Below are 27,889 nucleotides of genomic sequence, written 5' to 3' on the forward strand. Positions count from 1 at the left end.
GAACAAATAAAATTGTGAGAGTGAATGGCTCAATGGGAATTCAAAACGCTAGCGATTTCAAATATTTTCTAACTTTTGTATAAAGATGATGGTGGCTTATTTAAAACCTAGACATAATCTTTTTTATTTAACTTTATATTTTGAAATCTTTTTCCTTTTGCATGGAGTATAAATTTTACTGAACCTTTTTCTGGTTTTCTTTTTCATGCAGACTTAAATTAACATGTTTTATCTTTTCCCTTATTTATCTGCTCCTAATCCTAGAATAGTGATAGTAGCATCATATTTTGGTGCTTTCATGTCTTTCGAAGTGCTTCCCAAAAACACGGCTGAGGAGGTCGATGAAGTCTTCTAAGCTCTCATTAAAAAGCTTGGTGCTATGCAATCCCCAATGCAAAATCAGCAATTGATGCAGGAAAATATACACAATGTTCAAGTTTAAAGGAATACCAGTAGGATTTCATGCCATGGTTTTGGTTGACATTGGTGGATCACACAACATATTTCAACTTCCCTCAACACCACTTACTACATTTTGTTATGGTTGAAAAATCGAAATCCTGCTGCGCGTTACAAGGCTTTAGTTTTGAGATATTTTACAAACATAGAAAATCAAATTAAATTGTTGATATAGTTTTGAAAAAGTTTACTTGTTGTTCCTCTCCACTTAGTAAGATAAGATTTGGTTGTTGTTGTATATAGTGTTGCTTGTATCTGACGAATCATCAGCGATACCGTTTCTTCTTAACAAACTAAAAGAGTATTATGCAAGTAAACATAGTGAAAAGAACTGGTTCAGAAGAATTAACATAATGGCCATGTGCAAGAATTTTTAGGTTTGCACGTCTACTTCGGAGAAAGGTTATACTTATATGTACCTGATATTCCTGAACTGCGACAAAGCTCTTGTGGCAATAGCCACTTTATTCTATTGGCCAGACCGATACATTTGTTAGACTTAACAGGCCCGAAAACGGATTCAAAATGTTTTGTTCACAGAAACTCAGTTTTCCAGAAGAAATGCATGCAACAGAAAAGGGGCTACTACAAGCAATGTCAATTCCAATTGAAGTTCGAGAACAACTCAACGTGACCTTTATAACTCACCTCATAAACTCTCATGGTCACATTCTGTCATATGTGATTGGCTTGCAAAATTCGTCCATTTCTTTGGCTATGTCCTCGAATTTCATAGCTTCAATTCTTGCAGGGCATCTTTTAGTGGAGATTTGTCTCCTCTGCAGCATCCAAAAATCCATCGTATCTGACTCCCTTCCTTAGTGCCTTTTGGAAGGAACATTTATGAGTGCGAGAAACCTCAGTCAATTACAGCCTTAGCATATCAAACGACTGAATGTCAGATGGAGGTTGTTAATGGAAGTCTGGAAACCTACATGTGATGTTTCACCAGTGACTAAACACTGTTGGAAAACCCCATTAATAAATCGTACAAAAATTTCAAACTGTACCGCCGTTGATACTTCGATACAAGCAAGTCGGTCCCTTCACTCGAACCAGGTTCTGAAATCATTTGTTGGGGAAATTTGGGCACAATTATGTGAGAGGCACACTACGTACTCACCCAAAACCTTAAAATGATAGATGTGTGGATTATCTCAGTTATAAACGTTCAAGTCTCCACATTCCTAACCAATGTGGGACTTTTCCACACTACTCACTTGTAATTCATTTTCAACAAATCTAGCATTTAGTAGAGTCTAATACATACTAAAAAAAGTGTTAACAAAAATAATCCAACAATAGTTTAACTCACTTCAAAACTAACAGGATCAGAACCATGCCATTGATCAAGGGAACAGTGCAATGTTTTACTTACATTCAGAATAAGAGGGACAATCCATTCTTTAATTTCTTATCTGTATGAGCTTATGAGATCCAAAACTTAATAACCTGACTAGTGACTATTCTGTATACCAGGAAAACAAATAAATTTTCAATTTGGTCCCTAAATAATCACCCTTTCTTATTTGATCCCTGAACTATAGAAATACAATAAGCAGTCCTTGAAAAAATTAGAATCCATCAGAGTTAGTTTCCAAATTTTCTATAGTTCTGGAACGAAATAGGAGGGAGTAATAGTTTAGAGACTAAATTGAGGGTTTATGCCCAAAAAAATATCACAAATATGACTCTACTTTTTCAATACATCGGTGTCACGAATAGTCTTCATGGAAGGAAGAACAACCGCGGCTACTGGTTTATCGTGGAATCCACCACCTTCGTCAATTATCAACCTTAAGCCTTCAATATGGAGTTTTCCATGGTGACCACTAACAATGATGGTTGAACTTGCACTTAGTTCCTATAAGAAAACAGTAATTTCATTATATTTGAAGAAGCTTTAAAAGCAACTAGAAAAGAAAATAAGCATCAAACTATTACCTCAGGAATATCCCATACATTCTTTCTACCACTTAGAGGCTGCACCTTAGGTATTCCAGTATCTCGAGCTTTCAAATATTCCATCTGCTCTTTCACATCGACCCCTTTCTCCAAACCAGCATGAACAGCAATCAACTTGCAGCACTTAACTCCGTCATCAGTGTTCATAAAGACTTCGTCCTGGTAAAACCGTAAAACATGATCCAAAGAGCTTTTATAAGTTCATTAAATCAACATCGGTTTCAAACAAAACATGGATTGATTTTTTACTAAGGCAAAGAAAGTAAGCACGACCTCTTCGTGGACCCAAACCAAATCCGCAAGAAATTTCTTATGCTCATCAGGAACTGCCTTAATCAAATCTGCATGCAATGAATTTCTCATTAAGTACAGGATTTAACAAAAACATATTTCTGTTGCAGTTAAAAACTTAGTTGTTTATTTGTAGTAGCGACTAGTTTGAGCTCAGCGTTGAAGGAGTTAAAGGAGAAAAATTTGCTAGGGTATAAAAGTGTTACATATATTCTACAATCTATGAAGTACGGACCCACACATGGCTATCGAACACGACACCGACACTGACACGTCGATACCGGTAGTAATTTGAAAAATTGTATAAATTAAATGTTATCAAGTATTGGTGTCGGACACAGACATATCTTTTTTCAGAGGTGTAGGTGCTACAGAGTCTCAATACACCGATGCTTGAAAGTTAAACTTCCATAGTTCCACAACCAATATTTTCAAGCATTAATTCACTATAGATCATATGAGAATGAGATACCTTTCCACTATAAGTCCTTTTCACTAAAGTAACAAAGATTCACCATGATTGGGCCAAATTCTTATGATTTTTGGTTTCAAATTTTATAATGACAACCAATTTAGGACACATAATCCATTCTATGCAAAGAAACCATTTGTAGCTTCCATGTTGAGGATGAATGAGTCCTAACTTTTGCAATTTTTCATACACATCTTAAACTCTTTTTGTAATACACACTCAAAAGCTACTAAGCACGAACACCTATTCAGGACGCTAAAACCGACACAGCGATACCAGTAATAATTTTTTAAAAATTATATATTAGACTAAACATTCTCACAAATGTTAGTGTCAGACACTACTGACATTAAAACACTTTTTTTCAAAAATATCGGTGTTACATAGCTCAAAATCCATTTTGATCTAAAATATCCCCACATATAGATGCATCCAAATAAATAAGTTCACTTTTAAGTATAATCAATTTTACAGAATCAGCTTTCTTACCTGCTGAACCGTGGGGGACACCATAAGACTGAAAAGTGGGTGCCGCATCATAAATAGAACCCTGATACTCAGTCCCTTTAGCAACATTAAATTTAGCCTTTATATTCCCACTCCACCTCCTCCCTTGCAAATGCATCTTCTCATACCCATCCCCCTTAAACCACCCTTCTCTCTCCTCACTATCCTCAAACTCCTTCCACCCTTCCGAAAACTCAGACCCGTCAATCGGCGGCGGGAGGAGGCGGAGAAAAGCGGCGAAGGCGAAATCATGGTTTCCGGCGAGGAACACGTGTTTCTGATAAGGGTAACGGGATGGTAAGGAGATGAGAAAGTCGATTACTTGGCGAGTTTGAGTGCCTCTGTCGCAGTAATCGCCGAGGAAGATGATTGTGGCGGTTTTGAACTGTGATGGGTCGAGTATGGTTTCGAGATTTGACCAGAGGTTTTGGAGTTTGGTTATGTAGCCGTGGATGTCGCCGATGAGGCATATGGTTCGGGATTGCGGGGGTTCTGACATTGTTTTTGGTTTTGGGGACTTGTTTTGAAGAATTTGGTTATTTAGTTTTTGGGAACATGTTAAGAATTTGTGTGGCTGTAATTTCAGAAAAAACAAGAGTAGTAATCGAATTTGAGAATGATTCCCTACATGACCTGCCTTTCTTTTGTAAAATAGTCTTTGACTTAAATAAAATTAGTCGTAGAAGAAGAACCATCATAAATACTCTACCATAACATACACATATTTGAAAAGAATGGAGATTAATAAGAGACCATCTTATAATATCCATAATGTTATTGAAGATATTTTTAAAGGAGTCACTACTCGATTTGATTTTTTAATAAAGTATGCAATTTTGTGTATTTTGTTTCGCAAATTGAGGCAACAAATATCGACGAAGTTATCGTCGATGAGTGTAATATTCCATTCTTCATCGTTATATTTAAATAAACAATCAGAGTAATTACATTTCAAACAACATTAAATGGAATGCTCCATTCAAAACAACATCATTCAAGTACTCACATTTTTGAACAAATAGATACATAATACTATTAACTTGGATGAACCAAATACTACACAATTAAATTTCCAAAAACAACTTTAATTAAGCAGTGGAATTATTTGTTGTTAATAATAGATGGTGTGCTATTGAATGATGAACGATGCTAATTAAAGTTGTTTTTGGAAATTTAATTGTGTAGTATTTGGTTCATCCAAGTTAAATTGTCAATTAATAGAGGCATCAACAAAATGCACTTAATCCGCATAATGGGATTAAGGCCAACACTGGACCAAAGGCCTTACAACATCACTGGACTTTCGTCCTACAACATCACTGGACTTTCGTCCTACAATATGCTATGAATGCAAGATGCTCAACGTCACAAAATCAACGACCACGCCTAGTCAAAATGGCATCATCATTCATGTATTCATCAACGTCATATCATCATCTCAATTACACAAATCATCATTACAACACATATTTCACATAACATGTATGTGCATTAAGGCATGCTTAATATCACTTGTTTCACAAATCACGCATTCTCTAGCATGTAATCATCATCATATAATCATCCCCGTCATAACAACTTCTATTCTTCATAGAGAGCATACATCATGTTATATCAAAGTATAATCATTTCCAACTATACAAACCTCATAAGCATCTTGGTCAACACAACACACAAACATCAATTAATCATAATAACAACAAACATCATAGTACACAGATCAAGTAACATCATGACACAATTAATTATATTCCTTAATAAGAGTATTTTTATTTCTAATTCGTCACAAGGCATCATCATCCCAACAACATCCTCATCAATTACCACCAAAATCGTCGCATTATACACAACACTGATACGCGAAATATAAATTAACTGAAGAAAAATATTAATTTAAAAACTCAAAATTATGATCATGTTAAAGATAATATTTTTAGCTTTCCAACGGTCTAAACGGCACGTCAATCGGACTTACGGATAAAAAGATATGAATTTTCAAAGTTTTGCAAAAGTGCTGTCAACATAGTGGTAACCGGTTACTTCAGTTCCAGTAGCCATATTTTCAGAAAAAGTCCCCGATAACCGGTTACTTCAAAACATGTAACCACTTACTTGAAGTTTCAAAGGCCAAAATGCAGAATTTTTCACGAGGTAACCGGTTACTTAAATTCAGGTAATCCGTTACTTCACTGTTGCAGAGCCAAAATCCTGCAACTTTGCTGTTACGATTTGTATCCCCTAAAATCCCAAAAACCCAACTTTCACATACCATAAAATCAGTATAGGTACTAATTTTTCAAATCTAACACCAGTATCATATAACCATTCACATCTAAATCCAAATTTTACCAATTTCACAGAAATCACACAGATGAATCATAACATCATAAACACATTCAAAAACTCAATTATTCACACAAACATGGATATAAAATTATGAAATCTAACCTCTACCATACCCATCATCATGCCAACCCTTAGAGAGTAAGAACCCCACCCTTACCTTAGCAATTTTCTTCAAAAATCTCCCTAGCAATTGAGGTTCCCCTTTGCCCTAGCTCTTGCCCTTCTCTCTTACTACGTTCTCTTCAAAATTTTCAGAATTCTCTTCCTTTTTCCTAATTCCTTTTATTTTATTCTTTTTCACTAATTTATCACTTTTACTAATGGGCTTAACTTACACTCCCACTAATGCTACTTCCAACCTCAAAACAGACTCAATGCTCATATTATCATCATACTAATTAATTAATTAATTATAATAAAATAGTATAAACTCCCATAATTCCCAACCACTTCATACTTCATAGAAAAATTCAAAAATACATAATTAAAAGTAATAACGAAATATTTGGGGCGTTACAATGAGCATTAGTCTAGTATTCAGTATTCAATGAATTTTTTGCAACAAGCTGGATAAAGATGACAATGTTTTAAAAAATAAAGCTAAACTTGTTGGGAAGAGATACAATCTACATGAAGGAATAGATTTCAATGAAACATATGCTCTTGTGACTAGATTATTAAGGATGTTATTATCCTTCTTTTGTATCATGAATTTTAAACTATTTCAAATGGATGTAAAAGCGCTTTTCTAAATGGCTACATCTAAGAAGAGGTATATGTTGATCAACCTTCAGATTTTGTCAACCCAACCTTTTCAGATCATGTTTTCAAGCTTAAGAAAGTCATATATGGACTAAAACAAACTCATAGGGTCTGGTATAATCGTCTTAGCAAATTCTTGTTTGGAAACACGTTCTAAAGAGGACAAGTTGATAAAACTCTCTTTATCAAGATAATCGATCATGACATTTTATTAGTGCAAATTTACGTTGATGACATCATATTTGGTGCTACTAATGAATCCTTATGCAAAGAGTTTTTTGAAATTGTGCAGAATGAGTTCGAAATGTCAATGATGGGAGAGCTTAAATACTTTTTAGGACTTCAAATCCATCAAACTAAAGATGGAACTTTTATAAATCAAGCCAAATATTGTGAAGAGTTGCTAAAAGGGTTTGATATGAAGAAGTCCAAAGTAATAGCAATTCCAATGTCGACTTCATGACACCTTAACAAGGACGAAAATGGAAAATTAGTCTAAGAAAGAAAATACCGAGGTATGATAGACTCTCTTCTCTATCTAATGGTGTTTCATCCTGACATAATATTTGTTGTGTTTGTGTGTATATATATATATATATATATATATATATATATATATATATATATATATATATATATATATATATATATATATATATATGTGTGTGTGTGTGTGTGTGTGTGTGTGGTCAAACGCATCATGAGATATCTCTCTGCCACACAACAAATGGGTTTATCGTACTCCAAAGGAGCGGATTATGACTTAGGTGTGGAATCTTGTTTTGCAGGTAATAGGTTTTATTTTGATGATGACAATTGTGAAGAATTTTAAAAGATCAGACAAGAAAGATAACATCAATACGATAAAAACTATGAAGAACAAAATAAGATATTTAGCATGATAAAAATGCAACATGATGTCAACTGTAAAAGATCAGAAAAGATAACACTCAGCATAGTAAAGATGCAACCATTGTGAAAGTCAACCAATGCATTTAAGCGGTTAAAGATACAAGTCATGAGTTTGAAAATTTTTCAAATAAAGCTTCAGAAGATAAAACTTTAGACATTAATAGAGGTTGTTCAGACAAAGGCAAACAAAGTGATCATCAAAAGTCTCAGGAGATCTCTAGCAAAGTGTTAACACAATGAATATATTAGACACAAGTTTAGGGAAGTTATCCCAATTTAGTAAGTGAGTGAAACTTTTGTAAACGCAAAAGTCTTTCGTTATAGAATCAGATGGCTATAAGCGCACACACAGCACACTCAAAACATTTTTTATAAAATATTTTGAAAATAGTGGAATATGACTCTCAGACAAAAACTTAATCGATGTTTCAGGGCCATGACGAGAAAACTCTATTTCATGAGTATATATTTGAGGTCTATAATACATGTTGGGGTTTGTTGGTGGCTACAAAAATACGGTGGAATTTATTGGTGGTTGTAGAAATTAAGAATTTCGAAAATTAAAATGTTGATAATTTTGCTTAAGATGGAACATAAATTATCGAAAAAATTGTGAGAAAAAAATTAAAAATTAAGAGTAAATAAAATTGTGAGAGTGAATGGGTCAATGGGAATTCAAAATGCTACCTATTTCAAAGGTTTTCTAACTTTTGTATAAAAATGGTGCTGGCTTATTTCAAACCTGGACCTAATCTTTTTTTATTTTTAACTATGTATTTTGAAATCTTCTTCCTTTTCCATGGAGTATAAGCTGTACTGAACCTTATTCTGATTTTTTCCATGCAGAATCGTATTAACATGTTTTCTCTTTTAACTTTTATTTAACTGCTCCTAATCCTATAATGGTAATAGTAGCATCATATCATTTTGGTGCTTTCATCTCTTTCTCAGTGCTTCCTAAAATCATATCTAATGAGGTCGACGAAGCCTTCCAAGGTCTCACTAAAAAGTTCAGTGCTATGCAATCCCATATACAAAATTAGCATATTTTTACTTCCCTAAACCCCAATCCCTACATTTTGTTATGGTTGAAAAATCAAAATCCTGCCGCACGTAACAAGGTTTTAGTTTTGAGATATTTTACAAATGTGGAAAATCAAATAAAATTGTTGATATAGTTTTAAAAAAGTTAACATTCAGTCGAATGCGGGAGCTCTTGGTTTCTTTGACAAAGTTGTTACAGTGGTAAAGGAGAGTAAGAAACGTCGGAATAAATAAATAAGTTACATGAATTTGTCAGATTTTGGTGGCTCTCTTCACAATAGAGCTGTTAGGAATGTGCAGAAGAATAAAGGAAAGGAGGGGCAAGCAGGGGGGCTTTGAGTAGTAAGTCGCAGGAGGGTTGTTTCATTGGTGGGTTATGGAGCTTCTTCAAAGACCAACAAAGGCAAGAAATCAATGTTGAAGAATCCACAGAGGCATTGTTTTGAGGGCAGGGGCTTAAACTCTTATGAAAACAACAATGATCTGAGTAACATAAACAGAAACAATCGTAGGCAGTGGAGTTATTTGGATAGTGAAGCCGGTTCTAAGATTTGGAAAGCGACGGAATCTTTTGGGGTGGTTCACAAAGGGGGAGAAGTGGAAGTCATAGAGAGGTTAGATAAGTTGGAGAAAGAAGCGTTGTTGAGAAAAGGAGGCGTGAAGGATTCCAAAGATTTTCTTCCATGATTATTGGTTCTTTGAACATTAGAGGGGGTGGCAATGCTTTGAAGAGGAAAAAGAATTAGTTCTTTGATTCAAAAAAGCAAAGCAGATATTTTTATGATTCAAGAAACCAAAATTACCAAATTACAAGATTTCGTGGCGAAAAGGTTTTGGAGCAACAACGGTATCGGGTATTCTTTTTCTAATTCTTTGGGTAGGTCGGGGGGTCTTTTGACTTTGTGAAAGGAGAATGTCTTGGAGGTTATCACAAGTTTCAAAGGGGAGGGGTATCTTGGAGTCAAATTCCGAAGGAACAATAATTTCTTTTACTTAGTGAATATTTATTCCTCTTGTGACATATCTAAAATAACGATTTTATGGAGGAGGCTCTTGGAGTTAAAGGATAGTTTTGATGACGGGGAGTGGATTATGGGTGGAGATTTTAATGCGATTAAGGCGCGGAGTGAGAGGAAGGGAAGAGGGAACGCGAATAAATTTAATGATATTAATGGTTTTGCGGATTTCCTAGAGGAGACTAGGTTGGTGGATGTTCCTTGTAAAGGAAAAAGTTTACTTGGTATAGTGGAGACGGTAAATCGATGAGTAGGATTGATAGATTTATTATCTCGAACAAGGTAGTGAATGAGTGGGGAGTGGTTGGTCAAATGGTGGGAGAGAGAGATGTTTCGGATCATTGTCCTATTTGGTTGGAAGTGGATAACAACAATTGGGGTCCTAAGCCATTCAAATTCAACAATGAATGGTTTTCTTGTAATTCTTTCTATGCATTTGTGGAAAAGGAATGGAAAAGCTTTAAGGTGGAAGGTAGAGGGGATTTTGTTTTGAAACAAAAACTTTTTCTTTTAAAAGGGAGACTTAAATGGTGGAATAAAGAGGTTTTCGGTAAGATTGATTTGGAGATTCAAGAGGAAGTTAAAGAAATTAATTATGGGGACAATTTGTTGGAAGTGAAAGTGGAGGATTTGCATCCGGATATTTTGTTTAGAAGAAAGGAAGCTACGAGTCGGTTTTGGAGGAATTTGAGGATAAAAGAGAACATGCTAGTTCAAAAAGCTAATTTGAAGTGGTTAAAGGAAGATGACTCTAATAGCGGTTTTTTCCACAAGGTTATGAAGGAGAAGAGAAGACTTAATCATATAGGGCCCATTAATTCTTCGGAAGGGATTTTGGATTCGGTAATGGAGATTAAAGAGCATGTTGCCCGTCATTTTTCCAAAAAATTTGAAGAGGAGGAAGGAGTTTCGCCTATGTTAGAAGGGATTGAATTCGATAGAATTAGCGAAGAGGATAAAGTATGGCTCGAGAGACCTTTCCAAGAAGATGAGATTAAGGAGGCTTTAAAGGGTTGTGGTGGTGTTAAAAGTCCGGGGCCGGATGGGTTCTCTTTTCTTTTCATTAAAAGATGTTGGTCTTTTTTAAGAGACGATTTCTTGAGGTTTTTTGAATATTTTTATATGGAGGAGAATTGTCAAAGGCGGTTACTTCATCTTTTTTGGCTTTAGTTCCAAAGTCTTCCAACCCTTTATGCTTGGATGACTATAGACCTATATGTTTGGTGGGTTGCATGTACAAAGTTATGGCTAAGATTTTGGCGGGGAGATTGAAAATTGTGTTGAATGACATAGTTTCTCAATGTCAAAGTGTGTTTGTTCCGGGTAGGCAATTGCTTGATGGAGTTATGGTGGCTAATGAAGTGGTGGATGTAACATCCCGATTTTAATTAATATTTTTATTAATTATATCTATAAAATAAGAAAACAAATGTACCTGGAAAAGACGCATGTGCCCTTGCTGCTTTTGTCAACACCTATTAAATTTTGCTTATTTGTTGTCTTTTCTCAATTTTTTTGTCACATTTTATTATTATTATATTAGGGTGATTATTTTATATAAGGCCTAAACTGATTTTTTTACACATTTGCAAACTTTTTCTCTCTCTTTTTTCCTCAGTCCCTCTAAAAAAAATTTCCTGTGAGTTTTCTTTCTCTCTTTGCTTGCTACATCTCTCACACTCTCTGTTACTTTCTTCTTCCTTTTTATCTAAACTGGATTTAATACTTCATTTTCACTCCTCTTTTTATCTTCATCAATGTTTTGTGATTTCTTTTTCATTTTAATTTTTTGTTTTTTCAGGTTGCAGATCTATACGAAGATGAAAACTGATTTTGAAGTTTTTTGTTTTCCAGGTTGTAGATCTATATGAAGATGATAAAAATGATTTTAAAGTGTAAGTAATAACATATAAGTTTTCTCTGTTCCATAATTTTCACTTCTTTTATTTTTACATGTTGTAGATCTATCAAAACAAAGACGAATCCGGGTACTAAAACAACAACGACAATATGTGTGACAATATAAATTATGGTTAGTAATTTATAGATATTTTTTTCAGATATGTTATTTTTACACCAGATCTATTATTTTTATACATGTTATTTTCAGATGTGTTATTTTTATATCATATATATAACAATTTGTGTATTCTTTGGATAATATAGATCTTCTATTTCTATTTTTTAGAACAGTGACTAACCCCAATTTTTAAAAATCTTTTTAACATCTTTTCCATTTGTTTTTGTTTTATTTTCAGGTTCTACATCTTCTGATAGGAAAACAAAAAGTTAAACATATGGACAATTTCTTAACATTTTTTTTTTCACTTCTTTTTATTTTTATTAATTTTTCTCTCTTCTTTTTAGAATTTGTCATATATTTTTAAAATTTTATAGTTATGAAGTAGTGTATCTATTTTTGTAATGTTTCTAAACATTGAAATTGAAAAAAAAAACTATTATTTATTTTAATTTAATATTTTTTATCATCATTATTATAATTATTGTTGATATTATTGGCATCATCATTAGAAAAAATCAAAATAATAATTTTATTTTTCTCAAAGAGATTGAAGTTAGATAAAAAAAAAATTTATATAAGAAGAAGAAAAGAAAATTTATGGAGAGAGGATATATTCGAAGTGGTTTCATTGAGAAATGAAAGGAATAGAAATTTCAAACAGATGGTACTGTTATCATATCAGTTAGATATCATATCAATTGGATAGATTCATTGTGTTGTCATAATAGTATTTTTGAAAGTTTAGATAAATTATTTTAATCTATTTTAATTTGTAAATTGTGTCATTAACTATCAATGGATGAAATTGAAGACTATCAACCAATTTTTTTTTTTTTAATATGAGCTTTTCCAATAAAAAAACTACTACCATAACCATTTTAGAGTTTATTTGTTAATTTAGAATTAATGAAAAAAATATTTGTTGATAAATGTTTTGACAACTGAGAATTTGTGGCAGGAGGTTTGACAGAAGAAAGAGAATATGAGAGAGAGAGAGAGAGAGAGAAAATTAATTGCAGTTTAATACCATATCACTCATTCATTGCATATAGAAAAATGTGATATTAATATTATTAAAAATTTAATACTATGAGTCATAATTGTAATGATAACTTGAATCACCCTACATTAGTGGAATAGAAAAGACCAATAAAAACTAATTAATATTTATTTTTAATAATAGTTTAAAATAATAAATATGTCATATATATTTGATATCATTATTAAAACTAAATAATTTAAAATGAAAGTTATGATAATATGAAGGAAAAAAATTATATGACAAATTTTTATATCAAAATTTATGATAATATGAAAATATTTGATAAATATTATAAATATTTGATAATATGATAAATATCATGACAACAAATTTGATATTTGATAAATTATTTATAGAAAAATTTATAATAATATACAAATTTTGGATATCATGAGACTAAGTAACAAGCATCACTATTAGACTAAAACTCTCATGAATTGATTTTATTTTATATTTCTCTTTGCTCAGACATGTCATTTCTTAATCATTTAATAAACTCATCTTCAACTTGATTTTGAAAACATAAATGAGACTAAAAGCTGCAACACTATTAGACTAAAATTCAAGTTACAATTGTTTATATTTTATATTGGCTTAAATGCACCTTTGATCCCCGTAAGTTAGCGAGTTTTTGATTTTCGTCTCTGTAAGTTTTTTTGTTGGTATGAGTCCATATATCTTACTTTTTGCTTGCGCTTTAGTCCCTAAAGTCAAAATCCGCAGGAAAATCTGCAGGTTTTCCTGCGAATTTTCCTGGGGATTTTGATTTTAGGGACTAAAACAAACGCGAAAGTGAAATATAGGGACTCAGACCCAGAAAAAAAATTACAGGGACGAAAATCAAAAACTCGCTAACTTACAGGGACCAAAGGTGCATTTAAGCCTTTTATATTTCTCTATGATTAGACATTTGCTTTTGCCTATTATGTGAAGGATAGAAAAACACTTAGAAAGGGGGGGTTTGAATAAGTGTAGTCTTAAAAACTTGAACGATAAAAATAAATTGTACAGTTATTTTTATCCTGGTTCGTTGTTAACTAAACTACTCCAGTCCACCCCCACGGAGTGATTTACCTCACCTGAGGATTTAATCCACTAATCGCAACAGATTACAATGGTTTTCCACTTAGCCCACGACTAAGTCTTCTAGAGTATCCTGATCACAACCTGATCACTCTAGGAACAAATGCTTAGACACAAGCTAAGACTTTCTTAGAGTATCCTGACCACCACGTGATCACTCTAATATTACAACTGCTTAGACACAAGCTAAGACTTCCTAGAGTATCCTGATCAACACTTGATCACTCTAGTTACTTACAAATTAATGTAATCAATTCTAAGAGTATTACAAATGCTTCTGAAAAGCTATAATCACAACAGTGATATTTCTCTTAACGTTTAAGTTTAATCTCACTAATATATTACAGCAGCAATGTAGTGAGCTTTGATGAAGATGAAGTTTCTGAGCTTTGAATTTGAACAGCGTTTCAGCAAGTCTTTCAGAATAATTTCGTTCAGAATTGGTGTTAACCTTGCTTCTCATCAGAACTTCATATTTATAGGCGTTTGAGAAGATGACCGTTGGGTGCATTTAATGCTTTACGTATTCCGTACAACTTTGCATTTAATGTTTCACGCTTTTGTCAACTACCTCGAGCCTTGTTCACGCTGTGTCTACTGACGTTGCCTTTAATAGCTTCCAACGTTCCTTTTGTCAGTCAGCGTAGCCTGCCACCTGTACTTTCTTCTGATCTGATGTTTGTGAATAAAATATTTGAATATCATCAGAGTCAAACAGCTTGGTGCAAAGCATCTTCTTGTCTTCTGATCTTGAAGTGCTTCTGAGCGTGATACCATTAGAACTTCAGTGCTACTGCTTCTGATCTCAAGTTCTTCTAATGCTTCCATAGACCCATGTTCTGATTCTGCCTTGACCATCTTCTGATGTCTTGTCAGACCATGTTCTGATGTTGCATGTTGAACCTTCTGAGACAAAGCTTCTGAGCGCTGATTTGTGCATACTCTTTATATATTTCCTGAAATGGAAATTGCAATGTATTAGAGTACCACATTATCTCACACAAAATTCATATCCTTGTTATCATCAAAACTAAGAATATTGATCAGAACAAATCTTGTTCTAACAATCTCCCCCTTTTTGATGATGACAAAAACCTATATAAATGATATGAATTTGCGATCAGAAAGAGCAGACGGCTAAAGACAAATTACACAGCTATAGCATAAGCATGTGAATATGTCTCCCCCTGAGATTAACAATCTCCCCCTGAGATGAATAATCTCCCCCTGAAATAAATACTCGAAGAACTTTAATAATAAAAGACTTCCCTGATTATTTCGGTAGAGACGATCACATAAGCTTCTGTCTTCTGATAATTCATAGCTTCTGACTTCTGCTTCCATTGGACAGCTTCAGAACTTGAATTTCTTTAGATCCCTAGAACACTCACAGCTTCTGATTCCTGCTTCCATTTAGGACAGCTTCAGAACTTGAATTTCTTTGATCTTCAGAACATTCACAACTTCTGATTCCTGCTTCCATTTAGGACAGCTTCAGAACTTGAATTTCTTTGATCTTCAGAACATTCACAGCTTCTGATTCATGCTTCCATTTAGGACAGCTTCAGAACTTGAGTTTTCTGGATCATTAGAACATTCACAGCTTCTGATTTCTGCTTCCCTCGGATAGCTTCAGAGCTTTGAATTTCTTCTTACATCACTTCATGCTAGATTGTATCAGAACATTGTTGAATGTACCAGATCATCATCAGAGCATCTCTACATCCTGAAATGTTACAGAACAAAACTAAACGACAAAAGTCAGCATGAATGAGTTAGAACATAAAATGTGTATCAGAACACAAAATATGTATCAGAGCCATATAAGCCATATAGAATATATCAGATCCAATAGACAATGTATCAGAGCAAATAGACAATGATTTGGATCATATTCTATTATCAGAATTTCTGATCATTCTTCCTTCTTGCTTCTGATTCTGAAGCTTCATAGCACTCAGCTTGCTTCAAGAATCCAAGAGCTTGATTCATTTTGTTGCTTCTTATGTTGATCTTGAATCTTCGATTCCTGCAACAACACAACTTAAAAACATAGAACTTTGCAAGTTCTGTTAGTAAATGTGGAGCATTTTTTCTTGGTAACTGATAATATTAATCAGATCATTTATCATATATTTTCTCCCCCTTTTTGTCATAACATCAAAAAGCATAAAAGATTCAGATGTAAAGCAAGAGATAAAGGAAAGAAAAACAAATAATCATTGATAAAAAGCAGAAGTACAAGATTTATGCAGAATAAGCTTTTCATTGATTAACCAAGTAGGATTACAAAAGATGTATGCTGATACACAAGTGCAACAAGCAAAGAAAACTACAAGGACACAAAGACTACAACCCTAGCCTAGTCCTAATCTAAGCCAGCATATCATGAATCCCAGCGTTGTTCTTACTCTTGCTTGGTCATCAAATCTTGAAACTCTGCATGCCTGAACAGCTCCCTGAGAAAGAAGTAAATGAATATAAGGGAGGAACTGAGAACAGTTCACCAGGAGAGAGCGTATTCTCAGATGGGCTTTCCCTTAACATAGAAGTTAAGTCCTTATGGAACCTAACTTCATCCAATATCTCAAGAAAGTCTTCTTCCTTTGGACAGATGTTGATAACAGCATCAAAGAAGAGATCTGACTTGAGAAGAACTTGGAATGCCATCCCGAGATATGTTTCTCATCCTGTAACCGATTAACCCTTCCATCCGTTCTATTCAAATAGATCTGCCACTTTTGAGACTTAGTTTCTTCAACTGGTTTAAAGTTTTGATGAAGGGAACTAGGCGAAGGATTCATGATGAACGCTAGATCGATGAAGAATGAACTAGGGTTATCGCAAAAGATATTCATAGAAAAGTGAGAGAAAGAGAGAGGGAGCGCAAAGATTGATTGAAGAATGCAAAGAAATGGAGAAATAAATAGAGGGAATGTGGGGAAGGAAAACGTTCTAGGGAAGGGAAACGTTTGACGGATATAAAAACGTAAAAGACAATAAAAGAAATGATGAATGGCATTTAATGTTACATGACGTGAGGAGAGATAATAATGACAAAATACGAGATTTGCACAGTTACCTAAGTAGACGTCCCCTCAACTGCACGCACGCTTGTCCAGAAATAGTGAACACGTGTTTACCATCTGGATAGCCAGTTACAGCTGTTTTGCTTTTAAAGAGATTCTGAATCAACTTAGACAATGAAACGTTAGTAATAACTGAATCATAATCTCTAATTGATTTCAATCAGAACTTCTTAAAAAAAAATCCAGTTTCATTTCAGAAGATACTCATACATAAGATCTTCTCATCTTCTCATTCTGGGCATAAATCCATACTGATATTCTTCAGAATGAACTTAAACCTATCTTCAGCAAGGGGTTTTGTAAAGATATCAGCCCATTGATGGTCTGTATCTACAAAGTTTAAAGATATAACACCCTTCTGAACATAGTCCCTTATGAAATGATGTTTAATCTCAATATGTTTAGCTTTTGAATGTAAAATAGGATTCTTAGATAAACATATAGCAGAAGTATTATCACAGAAAATAGGAATGTTACTCTCATATATCTGATAATCTTCCAGCTGACTTCTCATCCAGAGCATTTGTGTGCTACAACCAGCAGCAGCAACATATTCTGCTTCTGTTGTTGAGAGGGCAATAGTAGCTTGCTTCTTGCTGTACCATGAGATCAGATGACTTCCAAGAAATTGACAACTTCCAGAAGTGCTCTTTCTTTCTATTCTATCTCCAGCATAGTCAGCATCACAGAATCCTACTAAGTTGTAATCTTTAGATCTTCTGTAGACTAAACCAACATTAGTAGTACCTTTCAGATACCTTAGAATTCTCTTAACCGCTATTAAATGAGATTCTCTTGGATCTGATTGGAATCGAGCACACAAACAAACACTAAAGAGAATGTCAGGTCTAGAAGCAGTTAGATATAGAAGAGATCCAATCATATCTCTGTACAACTTCTGATCTACCTTCTTACTTACCTCATCCTTACCCAGTACACATGTTGGATGCATAGGAGTTTTGGCTTCTTTGCTTTCAGAAAGATTAAACTTCTTCAGAAGTTCTTTCACATACTTCGTTTGATGAACATAGGTTCCATCGGAAGTTTGGTTGATTTGAATCCCAAGGAAATACTTGAGTTCTCCCATCATGCTCATTTTCAAATTCAGCCTGCATAGACTCAGCAAACTCCTTTCCAAGTGTAGCATTAGATGTTCCAAAGATAATATCATCAACATATATTTGACAAATTAAAATATCCTTTTTAAATGTTTTACAAAAGAGAGTAGTGTCCACTTTTCCTCTAGTGAAATCATTTTCCAGAAGGAAAGAACTCAAACGTTCATACCAAGCTCTGGGAGCTTGTTTCAGTCCGTATAATGATTTCTTTAATTTGAAAACATGATTTGGAGACATGGAGTCTTCAAAACCAGGAGGTTGGTGAACATAAACTTCTTCATCTATATAACCATTTAAGAAGGCACTCTTGACATCCATCTGATAAAGAGTGATGTTGTGTTGAGTGGCAAAAGAAATTAATAGACGAATAGATTCTAACCTGGCCACTGGGGCAAAGGTTTCTGTATAATCAATCCCTTCTTGCTGACTATAACCCTGAGCAACCAGTCTGGCTTTGTTTCTTACCACTTCACCTTTCTCACTTAGCTTGTTTCTGAAAACCCACTTAGTACCGATGATGTTAAATCCTTTTGGTCTAGGAACCAAGTCCCATACATCATTCCTTGTAAACTGATTTAGTTCTTCTTGCATGGCAATTATCCAGTCTGGATCTTCTAGAGCTTGATCAACAGAAGTAGGCTCGATCAAAGAAACAAGACCTAATTGACATTCTGCATTGTTCTTAAGGAATGCCCTTGTTCTGATGGGATCATCTTTCTTTCCAAGGATCACATCTTCTGAATGAGCTGATGCAAGTCTAGGTGATCTTCTGATAGTTGGTTCTTCAGAAATTCTCAGATTCTCTAAAGATGCAGCAACTTGATCTTCTGATCCATTGCTTCTGAGACTGCCAGCTTCTGCAGCTTTGCTTCTTGGTTCTTCAACTTCTGAGATATCAATATCAAAATCTGCAAAATTCTCAAACTGCTTTGGTTTTTCAAGACCAAGCTTATCATCAAACCTGATATTGATTGATTCTTCTACAATCAATGTTTCAGTATTGTATACTCTGTAGCCTTTAGAGCGTTCAGAATATCCAAGAAGGAAACACTTTTGTGCTTTAGAATCAAACTTACCAAGATGATCTTTAGTATTCAGAATAAAACATACACATCCAAAAGGATGGAAATATGAAATGTTGGGCTTTCTGTTCTTCCACAATTCATAAGGAGTCTTATTTAGAATAGGTCTGATAGAGATTCTATTCTGAATATAGCATGCAGTGTTAATTGCTTCTGCCCAGAAATGCTTAGCCATATTGGTTTCATTGATCATGGTTCTGGCCATTTCTTGTAGAGTCCTATTCTTTCGCTCTACAACTCCATTTTGCTGTGGAGTTCTGGGGCAAGAGAAATCATGGGCAATACCATTTTCTTTGAAGAACTCCTCAAAGAATCTGTTCTCAAATTCGCCACCATGATCACTTCTGACCTTTATGATTTTACACTCTTTCTCATATTGAATCTGAGTGCAGAATACAAAGAACACTGAATGAGACTCATCCTTGTGTTTCAAGAACTTTACCCACGTCCAGCGGCTATAATCATCAACGATGACTAATCCATATTTCTTCCCTCTGACAGATGCTGTTTTGACTGGGCCAAACAGATCAATGTGTAAGAGTTCTAACGGCCTTGAGGTAGAAACAACATTCTTAGACTTGAATGCAGGTCTGGAGAACTTGCCCTTCTGACATGCTTCACAAAGAGCATCTGATTTGAATTTCAGATTTGGGAGTCCTCTGACCAGATTTAGTTTGTTAATCTGAGAAATCTTTCTCAAACTAGCATGTCCTAATCTTCTGTGCCAGACCCATTGCTCCTCAGAAACAGACATAAGACAAGTCACCTTATGCTTCTCAAGATCAGAAAGATCAATCTTATAAATGTTGTTCTTCCTCTTGCCTGTAAATAGGATTGAGCCATCCTTCTGACTTACAGCCTTGCAAGACTTTTGATTGAAGATTATATCATAACCATTGTCACTTAATTGACTTATGGACAATAAGTTATGCGTCAATCCTTCTACAAGAAGTACATTAGTTATGGAAGGAGAGTTACCAAGACTTATGGTTCCAGAGCCAATGATTATGCCCTTCTGATCTCCTCCAAACTTGACTTCTCCACCTGGTTTAAGCACCAGGTCTTGGAATGTAGACCTTCTTCCCGTCATGTGTCGCGAGCACCCAGAGTCCAGGTACCATGACATTTTGCTTTCTGTCCTCTTTGCCGCCAAGGATATCTGCAACAGAAATTATCTTCTCCTTAGGTACCCACAATTTCTTGGGTCCTTTCTTGTTAGTTCTCCTCAAGTTCTGATTGAACTTGGGTTTAGCAAAATATTTAACAGGAGGAACAGTATGATACTTCTTATTCTGAGTTCCATGATATTTCTTAGGTTGTGTCACATGCTTCTTGGTGTGTGTTATGTGAAAACTTTGTGCATGTGATGTGTGCTTAATATCATGGGAGTGGCCAAATTTAAATTGGTTATACAGAGGCTTGTATGATATTTTCATATCATCCACAGATTCAAGCTTGTATGGGATTTCACCCTCATAACCAATGCCAACTCTCTTGTTCCCAGACACAGCATATATCATAGAAGCTAGCTGACTTCTGCCAATACTTCTAGATAAGAACTTCCTGAAACTTAAATCATATTCTTTCAGAATATGATTCAGACTGGGAGTAGATTTTTCTGAATCAGAAGGAGATCCAACATTATTGAATAATTTTAAAACTTTTTCTTTTAATTCAGAATTTTCCAACTCAAGCTTCTTAGTTTCAAATTCAAATTGCTTTTTCAGCTTTTTGTATTTGATACTAAGATGAGCTTTTGATTCAAGAAGCTCTGTTAGACTGGAAACTAACTCTTCTCTAGATAGTTCAGAAAATACCTCTTCAGAATCTGATTCTGATGTAGATTCTGATCCATCATCTTCTATCGCCATCAGCGCAAAGTTTGCCTGCTCTCCTTTAGAGTCTGATCCTGATTCTGATTCAGAATCATCCCATGTTGCCATAAGACCTTTCTTCTTATGAAACTTCTTCTTGGGATTCTCCTTCTGAAGTTTCGGACACTCATTCTTGTAATGTCCAGGCTCATTGCACTCATAGCAGACAGCCTTCTTCTTGTCAGATCTTCTGTCACCAGAAGATTCTCCTCGTTCAAATTTCTTTGAACTTCTGAAGCCTCTGAACTTCCTTTGCTTGCTCTTCCAGAGTTGGTTTACCCTTCTGGAGATCATGGACAATTCATCTTCTTCTTCAGATTCTGATTCTTCAGGATCTTCTTCTCTAGCCTGAAAAGCGTTAGTGCATTTTTTAACATTAGATTTTAAAGCAATAGACTTACCTTTCTTCTGAGGTTCATTAGCGTCAAGTTCAATCTCATGACTCCTCAGGGCACTGATCAGCTCTTCCAAAGAAACTTCATTCAGATTCTTCGCAATCTTGAATGCAGTCACCATTGGGCCCCATCTTCTGGGTAAGCTTCTGATAATCTTCTTTACATGATCAGCCTTGGTGTAGCCTTTATCCAGAACTCTCAATCCAGCAGTTAGAGTTTGAAATCTTGAGAACATCTTCTCAATATCTTCATCATCCTCCATCTTGAAGGCTTCATACTTCTGGATTAGAGCAAGAGCTTTAGTCTCCTTGACTTGAGCATTTCCGTCATGGGTCATTTTTAATGACTCATATATATCATGGGCAGTTTCCCTGTTAGATATCTTCTCATACTCAGCATGAGAGATAGCATTCAGCAAAACAGTTATGCATTTATGATGATTCTTGAATTATTTCTTTTGATCATCAGTCATTTCGCTTCTTGTGAGCCTTACACCAGTAGCTTTAACAGGATGTTTGTAACCATCCAACAGAAGATCCCATAGATCAGCATCTAGACCAAGAAAGTAACTTTCCAGTTTATCTTTCCAGTATTCAAAATTTTCACCATCAAATACTGGTGGTCTAGTATAACCATTGTTACCATTGTATTGCTCAGCAGAGCCAGATGTAGATGCAGCTGGATTTGTTGGAACTTCACCAGCAATCTTTTACTGAAGCGTTTTTCTCTTCCTGAATCTTTTCTAAACACGGTTAAGTGCTTGCACCTTAGAACCGACGCTCTGATACCAATTGAAGGATAGAAAAACACTTAGAAAGGGGGGTTTGAATAAGTGTAGTCTTAAAAACTTGAACGATAAAAATAAATTGCACAGTTATTTTTATCCTGGTTCGTTGTTAACTAAACTACTCCAGTCCACCCCCACTGAGTGATTTACCTCACCTGAGGATTTAATCCACTAATCGCAACAGATTACAATGGTTTTCCACTTAGCCCACGACTAAGTCTTCTAGAGTATCCTGATCACAACCTGATCACTCTAGGAACAAATGCTTAGACACAAGCTAAGACTTTCTTAGAGTATCCTGACCACCACGTGATCACTCTAATTACAACTGCTTAGACACAAGCTAAGACTTCCTAGAGTATCCTGATCAACACTTGATCACTATAGTTACTTACAAATTAATGTAATCAATTCTACGAGTATTACAAATGCTTCTGAAAAGCTATAATCACAACAGTGATATTTCTCTTAACGTTTAAGCTTAATCTCACTAATATATTACAGCAGCAATGTAGTGAGCTTTGATGAAGATGAAGTTTGTGAGCTTTGAATTTGAACAGCGTTTCAGCAAGTCTTTCAGAATAGTTTCGTTTAGAATTGGTGTTAACCTTGCTTCTCATCAGAACTTCATATTTATAGGCGTTTGAGAAGATGACCGTTGGGCGCATTTAATGCTTTGCGTATTCCGTACAGCTTTGCATTTAATGTTTCACGCTTTTGTCAACTACCTCGAGCCTTGTTCACGCTGTGTCTACTGACGTTGCCTTTAATAGCTTCCAACGTTCCTTTTGTCAGTCAGCGTAGCCTGCCACCTGTACTTTCTTCTGATCTGATGTTTGTGAATAAAATATTTGAATATCATCAGAGTCAAACAGCTTGGTGCAAAGCATCTTCTTGTCTTCTGATCTTGAAGTGCTTCTGAGCGTGATACCATTAGAACTTCAGTGCTACTGCTTCTGATCTCAAGTTCTTCTGATGCTTCCATAGACCCATGTTCTGATTCTGCCTTGACCATCTTCTGATGTCTTGCCAGACCATGTTCTGATGTTGCATGCTGAACCTTCTGAGACAAAGCTTCTGAGCGCTGATTTGTGCATACTCTTTATATATTTCCTGAAATGGAAATTGCAATGTCTCACACAAAATTCATATCCTTGTTATCATCAAAACTAAGAATATTGATCAGAACAAATCTTGTTCTAACATTATGTTGCTTAAGACAATTGTGTTTACAAACAACCCTTTCATGTGTCACATCCATCGATACTTGGACCTAAAATCTACACAATGATGAATTCTTCCTGCACAAAACAACAGCTTATACATTGTCCAATCTTAGCCTAATATTTTGTATTTGCAAATGTATTTTATAGTCTATTTCCATATAATTTGATTGATTTTTGGTACATTAGTGGTCTGTTTTATTTTCAAATTCAAATTTGAACTTTTCGCAGAAAAATTCAAACTATGAATTTATTTCCATCTTTCTTTTTTATTTATTAAATTTTAATTATAATTATTATTACAACTCTGTCAATAAAAAGAAAATATTTTTTTTTCTATTTTTCCCAATTGTTTTTTATAAAATATGTGTTTAAATGTTATGGGAAAAAATATTCATAAAGGATATTAATGGAAAAAAATATTTATTGATATTGGATACATTTAAGTGTCATTAATTTGTCATTTTCTTTTAATACTAATATAATTTTGATGATGAATATATAGTCAAAGCCACCCAAAAAACCAGAGAAAGAAAGTGAAGAAGTAGTGGAAATATTTAAATATTGATTATGTATTTATAAGAAGAGATATATACATACACTAAAATCAAATATTAATAATAATGGAAAAGAAAACATAAAGGAGAAGTTGTTTGGGTGATGGTGATGATGAGTGGAAAAAAAGGAATGAAAGAGAAAATTATGAGACAGAGAATGGTGGTGGCGTCTCAAGAAGAAGAAGAGCAACATTTTCAGTTATCATTTTGGTCTAAACAAATAATTCCATTTTTTTAAGTTTAATTAATATAATAGTTATCTATTTTTTTAAAGTTTAAAAAATTAAATGATTGTAAGAATGAAACAAACTGATTTGATATATGATATATGTGTTGTCATAAAAAGCACATTTTTCTATAATTTACTGACAAGTCATGTTCTTCCTTTAGTAATACTACTAATAAACTAAATATTAAAAAACACCCCTATCCCACATCCTATTCCACATAATCAATTAAGAAAAAAACACAAATTTTGAGGAATATGGGGAAGAAATAGTCTACTGCCGTGTGAAATAGTCTACTCATGTATCCCACACAACCAATAAAGTTTTTTGTACTGAAACACAACTTTAAAGTAGTCATTTTTCTTTACATTAGTGTATCCAATCTACAATATAAGAAAATAAACTGTTCTGGAATATACCAATATGCCCCACTGTTCTGGAATATACCAATATGCCCCTCTGCTTCATTATGGTGACACGTGGATCCTTCTGCTTTCAGCTTTCATTCTTATTCTTTCCAACTCTTTCCAATGCATGAATATATTTTAAATTAAAAACCTTTCCTTGGAAACAGAACTATTTTGTTTCCCCATCTTTTACTCAATAGTCTTTTCTTACTCCTTCCTATGTTCTTTCCTCAACACACAAGTTTCCAATCAACTCATACTTTCTTTTTTCTCACTCTTTCATCTCCTTCTTCTCTCTCTTTCATCTCATTTTTCAGTAGCTTCTTCCATTTTTTTCAATGCTTCTATATAATATTTGTTTAACAACTTTAATTTCGATTGATTTTCAGGTTCAATTTCATTGTTTAAGAGATTTTCCATTTCTATTATTTTCAGGTATTTCCATTTTCTTTGTTTATCAACTTTAAATTTTGTTCCATTTTAATTTTTTTTCCATCTTCATTCATTATGTATTGCTTTTTTGTTCTTCATCTTCGACTAATCAAATCTACACAGAAGAGAAAATTGATCCAGATCTACGAAAATAGAAAAATAGATCCAGATCTACAACATCCATTTCTGTGTATCTTCTTCCATTTCAGGGGCTTTAGGTCTCCAAATTTAACATGTTGTCACCACTTTTCAATTCTGATTTTTTTAACCTACCACTTTTAAAAAAATTCTATTTTTTTTCATCTTCCATACGAAACTCATTTTTCAACCATCCTTACAAATTCTTATCTCTTTGTCTCTGCAACTCTTTTTTAACAAATTAACCTAAAAATTGTTTTTTAAATAGTTAAAAAATTATATTTTTTATTATACTGTTTAGATCTAAAAAATTAGAAAAAAAATTAAATATTTTATTACTAATTTTTGAGAGAGAAAAGACAACTATATAAAAAAAAAATGTTGATGAGATCTCAAAATTGATATATGAACATTTTTTTAAAAAAAATTGATGATAAAATCTTCTGTTTCTTTTTTTTATTTTTTAGAACATAACTTTAATATACCTAAATTATTCTATCGTTTTTAATGAATTTTATTGCTATTGATTTGAAATATTTTTTTTATTATTAAATTTAAATATATGTTATACAAAAAAAAATATATAAAATCATAACTTTTTTTAAACATTTTATTATGCAATCTTGTGTGTCATCCTATTCACTAACTACATTTAATAAATTTGAATTGCAGAACAAGGTGTGGAAGAATATTGATGGAGAGAAATATTAATGAAGGATATTGATGGGTAAAAATATTTGTTGAAATTAAATACACTTAAATGTATTAATTTGTCATAATTTTTGTAATACTAATTTAATTTTGATTAATAATATATAAAAAAATTTATGTTATATAAGATATATTTAATGAAGAATATTTTTTGTTTATGTAAAAATGACATTGAAATAACATTTGTTTAACTTTTAAGAAAAATTAAAATGGAAGGTGGTGATGCACAATGCAAATTGAAAATTACTTTTAATTTAAAATTATTTTTAATTTAACATACAACATTTATTAAGATGATATTGAAAATTGAAAGAGAATATAATCTTGAAAAGAAGTTGAATTATTATTGAAGATTGAAAGAAATATTGAAGAAGTGATGAATATAAAAAGAATGGTTTTTTTTTTTGACAAAATAAAAGAATGGGTTAATGCAGTGCAAAATGCTTTCGACCACACCATACCCCTACTTTTTTTTCTCACAGTTATTATTATTATTAAATTTATCTTCTTTCATATCAACCTTTCTTTATCTATTGTTCTGCCTTCATTAGTTTTTTGTTTCTCTTGAATTTAAACAATGTCTCCTTTTACATTTTGGAAAAAAGCAAACATCTAATCACTCTCTTTTTGCAAATGCTTTTTCTGCCCTATGACTATCTTTTACCCAACCTTCTTCCATCACATCCTTCATATGTCTCTTCACTCAAACTCCTCCCAACACTCTTCCTTTCAATACTTCCATCACATCCTTCATCTACTTCTACTTCTGTATTTTATTACAAGTTAATTGTATTAGTAAGTTAATTTTATTGATAAAAGAAAAATAATATTATAGAAAGTGGTTAAATCATCAATAAAGAAGAAAGATGAAAAAAATTGTGTGGTCCGTTACATCTCTTTTCTGGCTCCGATTATGCTTATTGAAGTGCTAATAGCAATACTTGTGCCTTCATTTTTTTTCAATCTATTTCGACAATTTTAAATAAAAATAGATACTCTCAATAAATGTTATTCATCATATTATGTGGTTGAAATAACAATTTAACTGATTGTTCTTTTCGTATGCAGGTTAAAAAACCATTTTATAATAAATTACAAATAAATAAATGGTGATATTGTCAATAAAATAAAATAAAAATAAATGAATGAATGATTAAAATATATTTATTGCATATTTAAATACATTTAAAGATAATATTTATTTATAGAAAAATATTAGAAATTGTAAGATAAAAAATTATTGAATACCTTTGAATTATCCAGGTGTTGAGAACCCTTAGTTCTCCTTTGAATACAACTTGCTTACTAAAAAAACCTTTAAATTATTGTTATTATTACCATTATTAACATTTCTTTTTAACATATATCAACACAATTAATTTAATTACTTATTTTTATGAGCATTTAATATATTTATGAAAATTTTGGCATAATTAAATTATTGTTGATGTAAAATTGATATTTTACTAATGGAAGTTTGAAGATATTTTTATAGTAACTCAATATAAAAATTTTATAGGATCAATAATATATAATTTAAAATATTTTTACTATTAACATATTACCATATTTTTAATATATAATTGAAAATATTTTTACTAACGTAGCTCATTTATGGAGTAGTTCATTTATAATTGTCCTCTTAATACTCTACACAAACATTTAAAATAAAGGAAATTAAAATAATGTGATATTTTGCATCCAATTTTGTTATTTAATTATAAATAATTTTGATAATTATAGTGAGTAAAAGATAATAAAAAAAATGAAAGATTTTATTTATATTATTTATTATTTATTACTTTTATACTACTCATGTTTAATAGATATTATATTACTTTTTCATAGTATGTTAAACTGTTAGTGTTGTTACATTGTATACTTACTATATCAACATCATTGTCTTGAATATAACAAACTTCTCTGA

General features: G+C 33.1%; 1 protein-coding gene and 1 long non-coding RNA gene across 2 annotated transcripts; one reads left to right on the plus strand and one right to left on the minus strand.

Annotated features, from left to right (window-relative positions):
- Nucleotides 1-1,774: 1,774 nt before the first annotated feature.
- On the minus strand, nucleotides 1,775-4,337 carry LOC131644685 (tyrosine-protein phosphatase RLPH2-like). The gene is made up of 4 exons (XM_058915239.1): nucleotides 3,677-4,337; nucleotides 2,698-2,765; nucleotides 2,404-2,583; nucleotides 1,775-2,323 (listed from the first exon to the last, which is right to left on the minus strand). The coding sequence occupies exons 1-4, from the start codon at nucleotides 4,191-4,193 to the stop codon at nucleotides 2,153-2,155; spliced, it is 936 nt and encodes a 311-aa protein (XP_058771222.1). The 5' UTR covers nucleotides 4,194-4,337; the 3' UTR covers nucleotides 1,775-2,152.
- A 6,983-nt stretch (nucleotides 4,338-11,320) lies between these two features.
- LOC131644687 (uncharacterized) lies at nucleotides 11,321-12,149 on the plus strand. Its single transcript, XR_009296604.1, has 4 exons — nucleotides 11,321-11,413; nucleotides 11,576-11,628; nucleotides 11,737-11,806; nucleotides 12,033-12,149. It is a non-coding gene; the product is annotated as an uncharacterized LOC131644687 (long non-coding RNA).
- Nucleotides 12,150-27,889: the final 15,740 nt, after the last annotated feature.

Source organism: Vicia villosa, linkage group LG1 (genome assembly GCF_029867415.1).
Source record: "Vicia villosa cultivar HV-30 ecotype Madison, WI linkage group LG1, Vvil1.0, whole genome shotgun sequence".
In the NCBI taxonomy this organism is placed as follows: domain Eukaryota; kingdom Viridiplantae; phylum Streptophyta; class Magnoliopsida; order Fabales; family Fabaceae; genus Vicia; species Vicia villosa.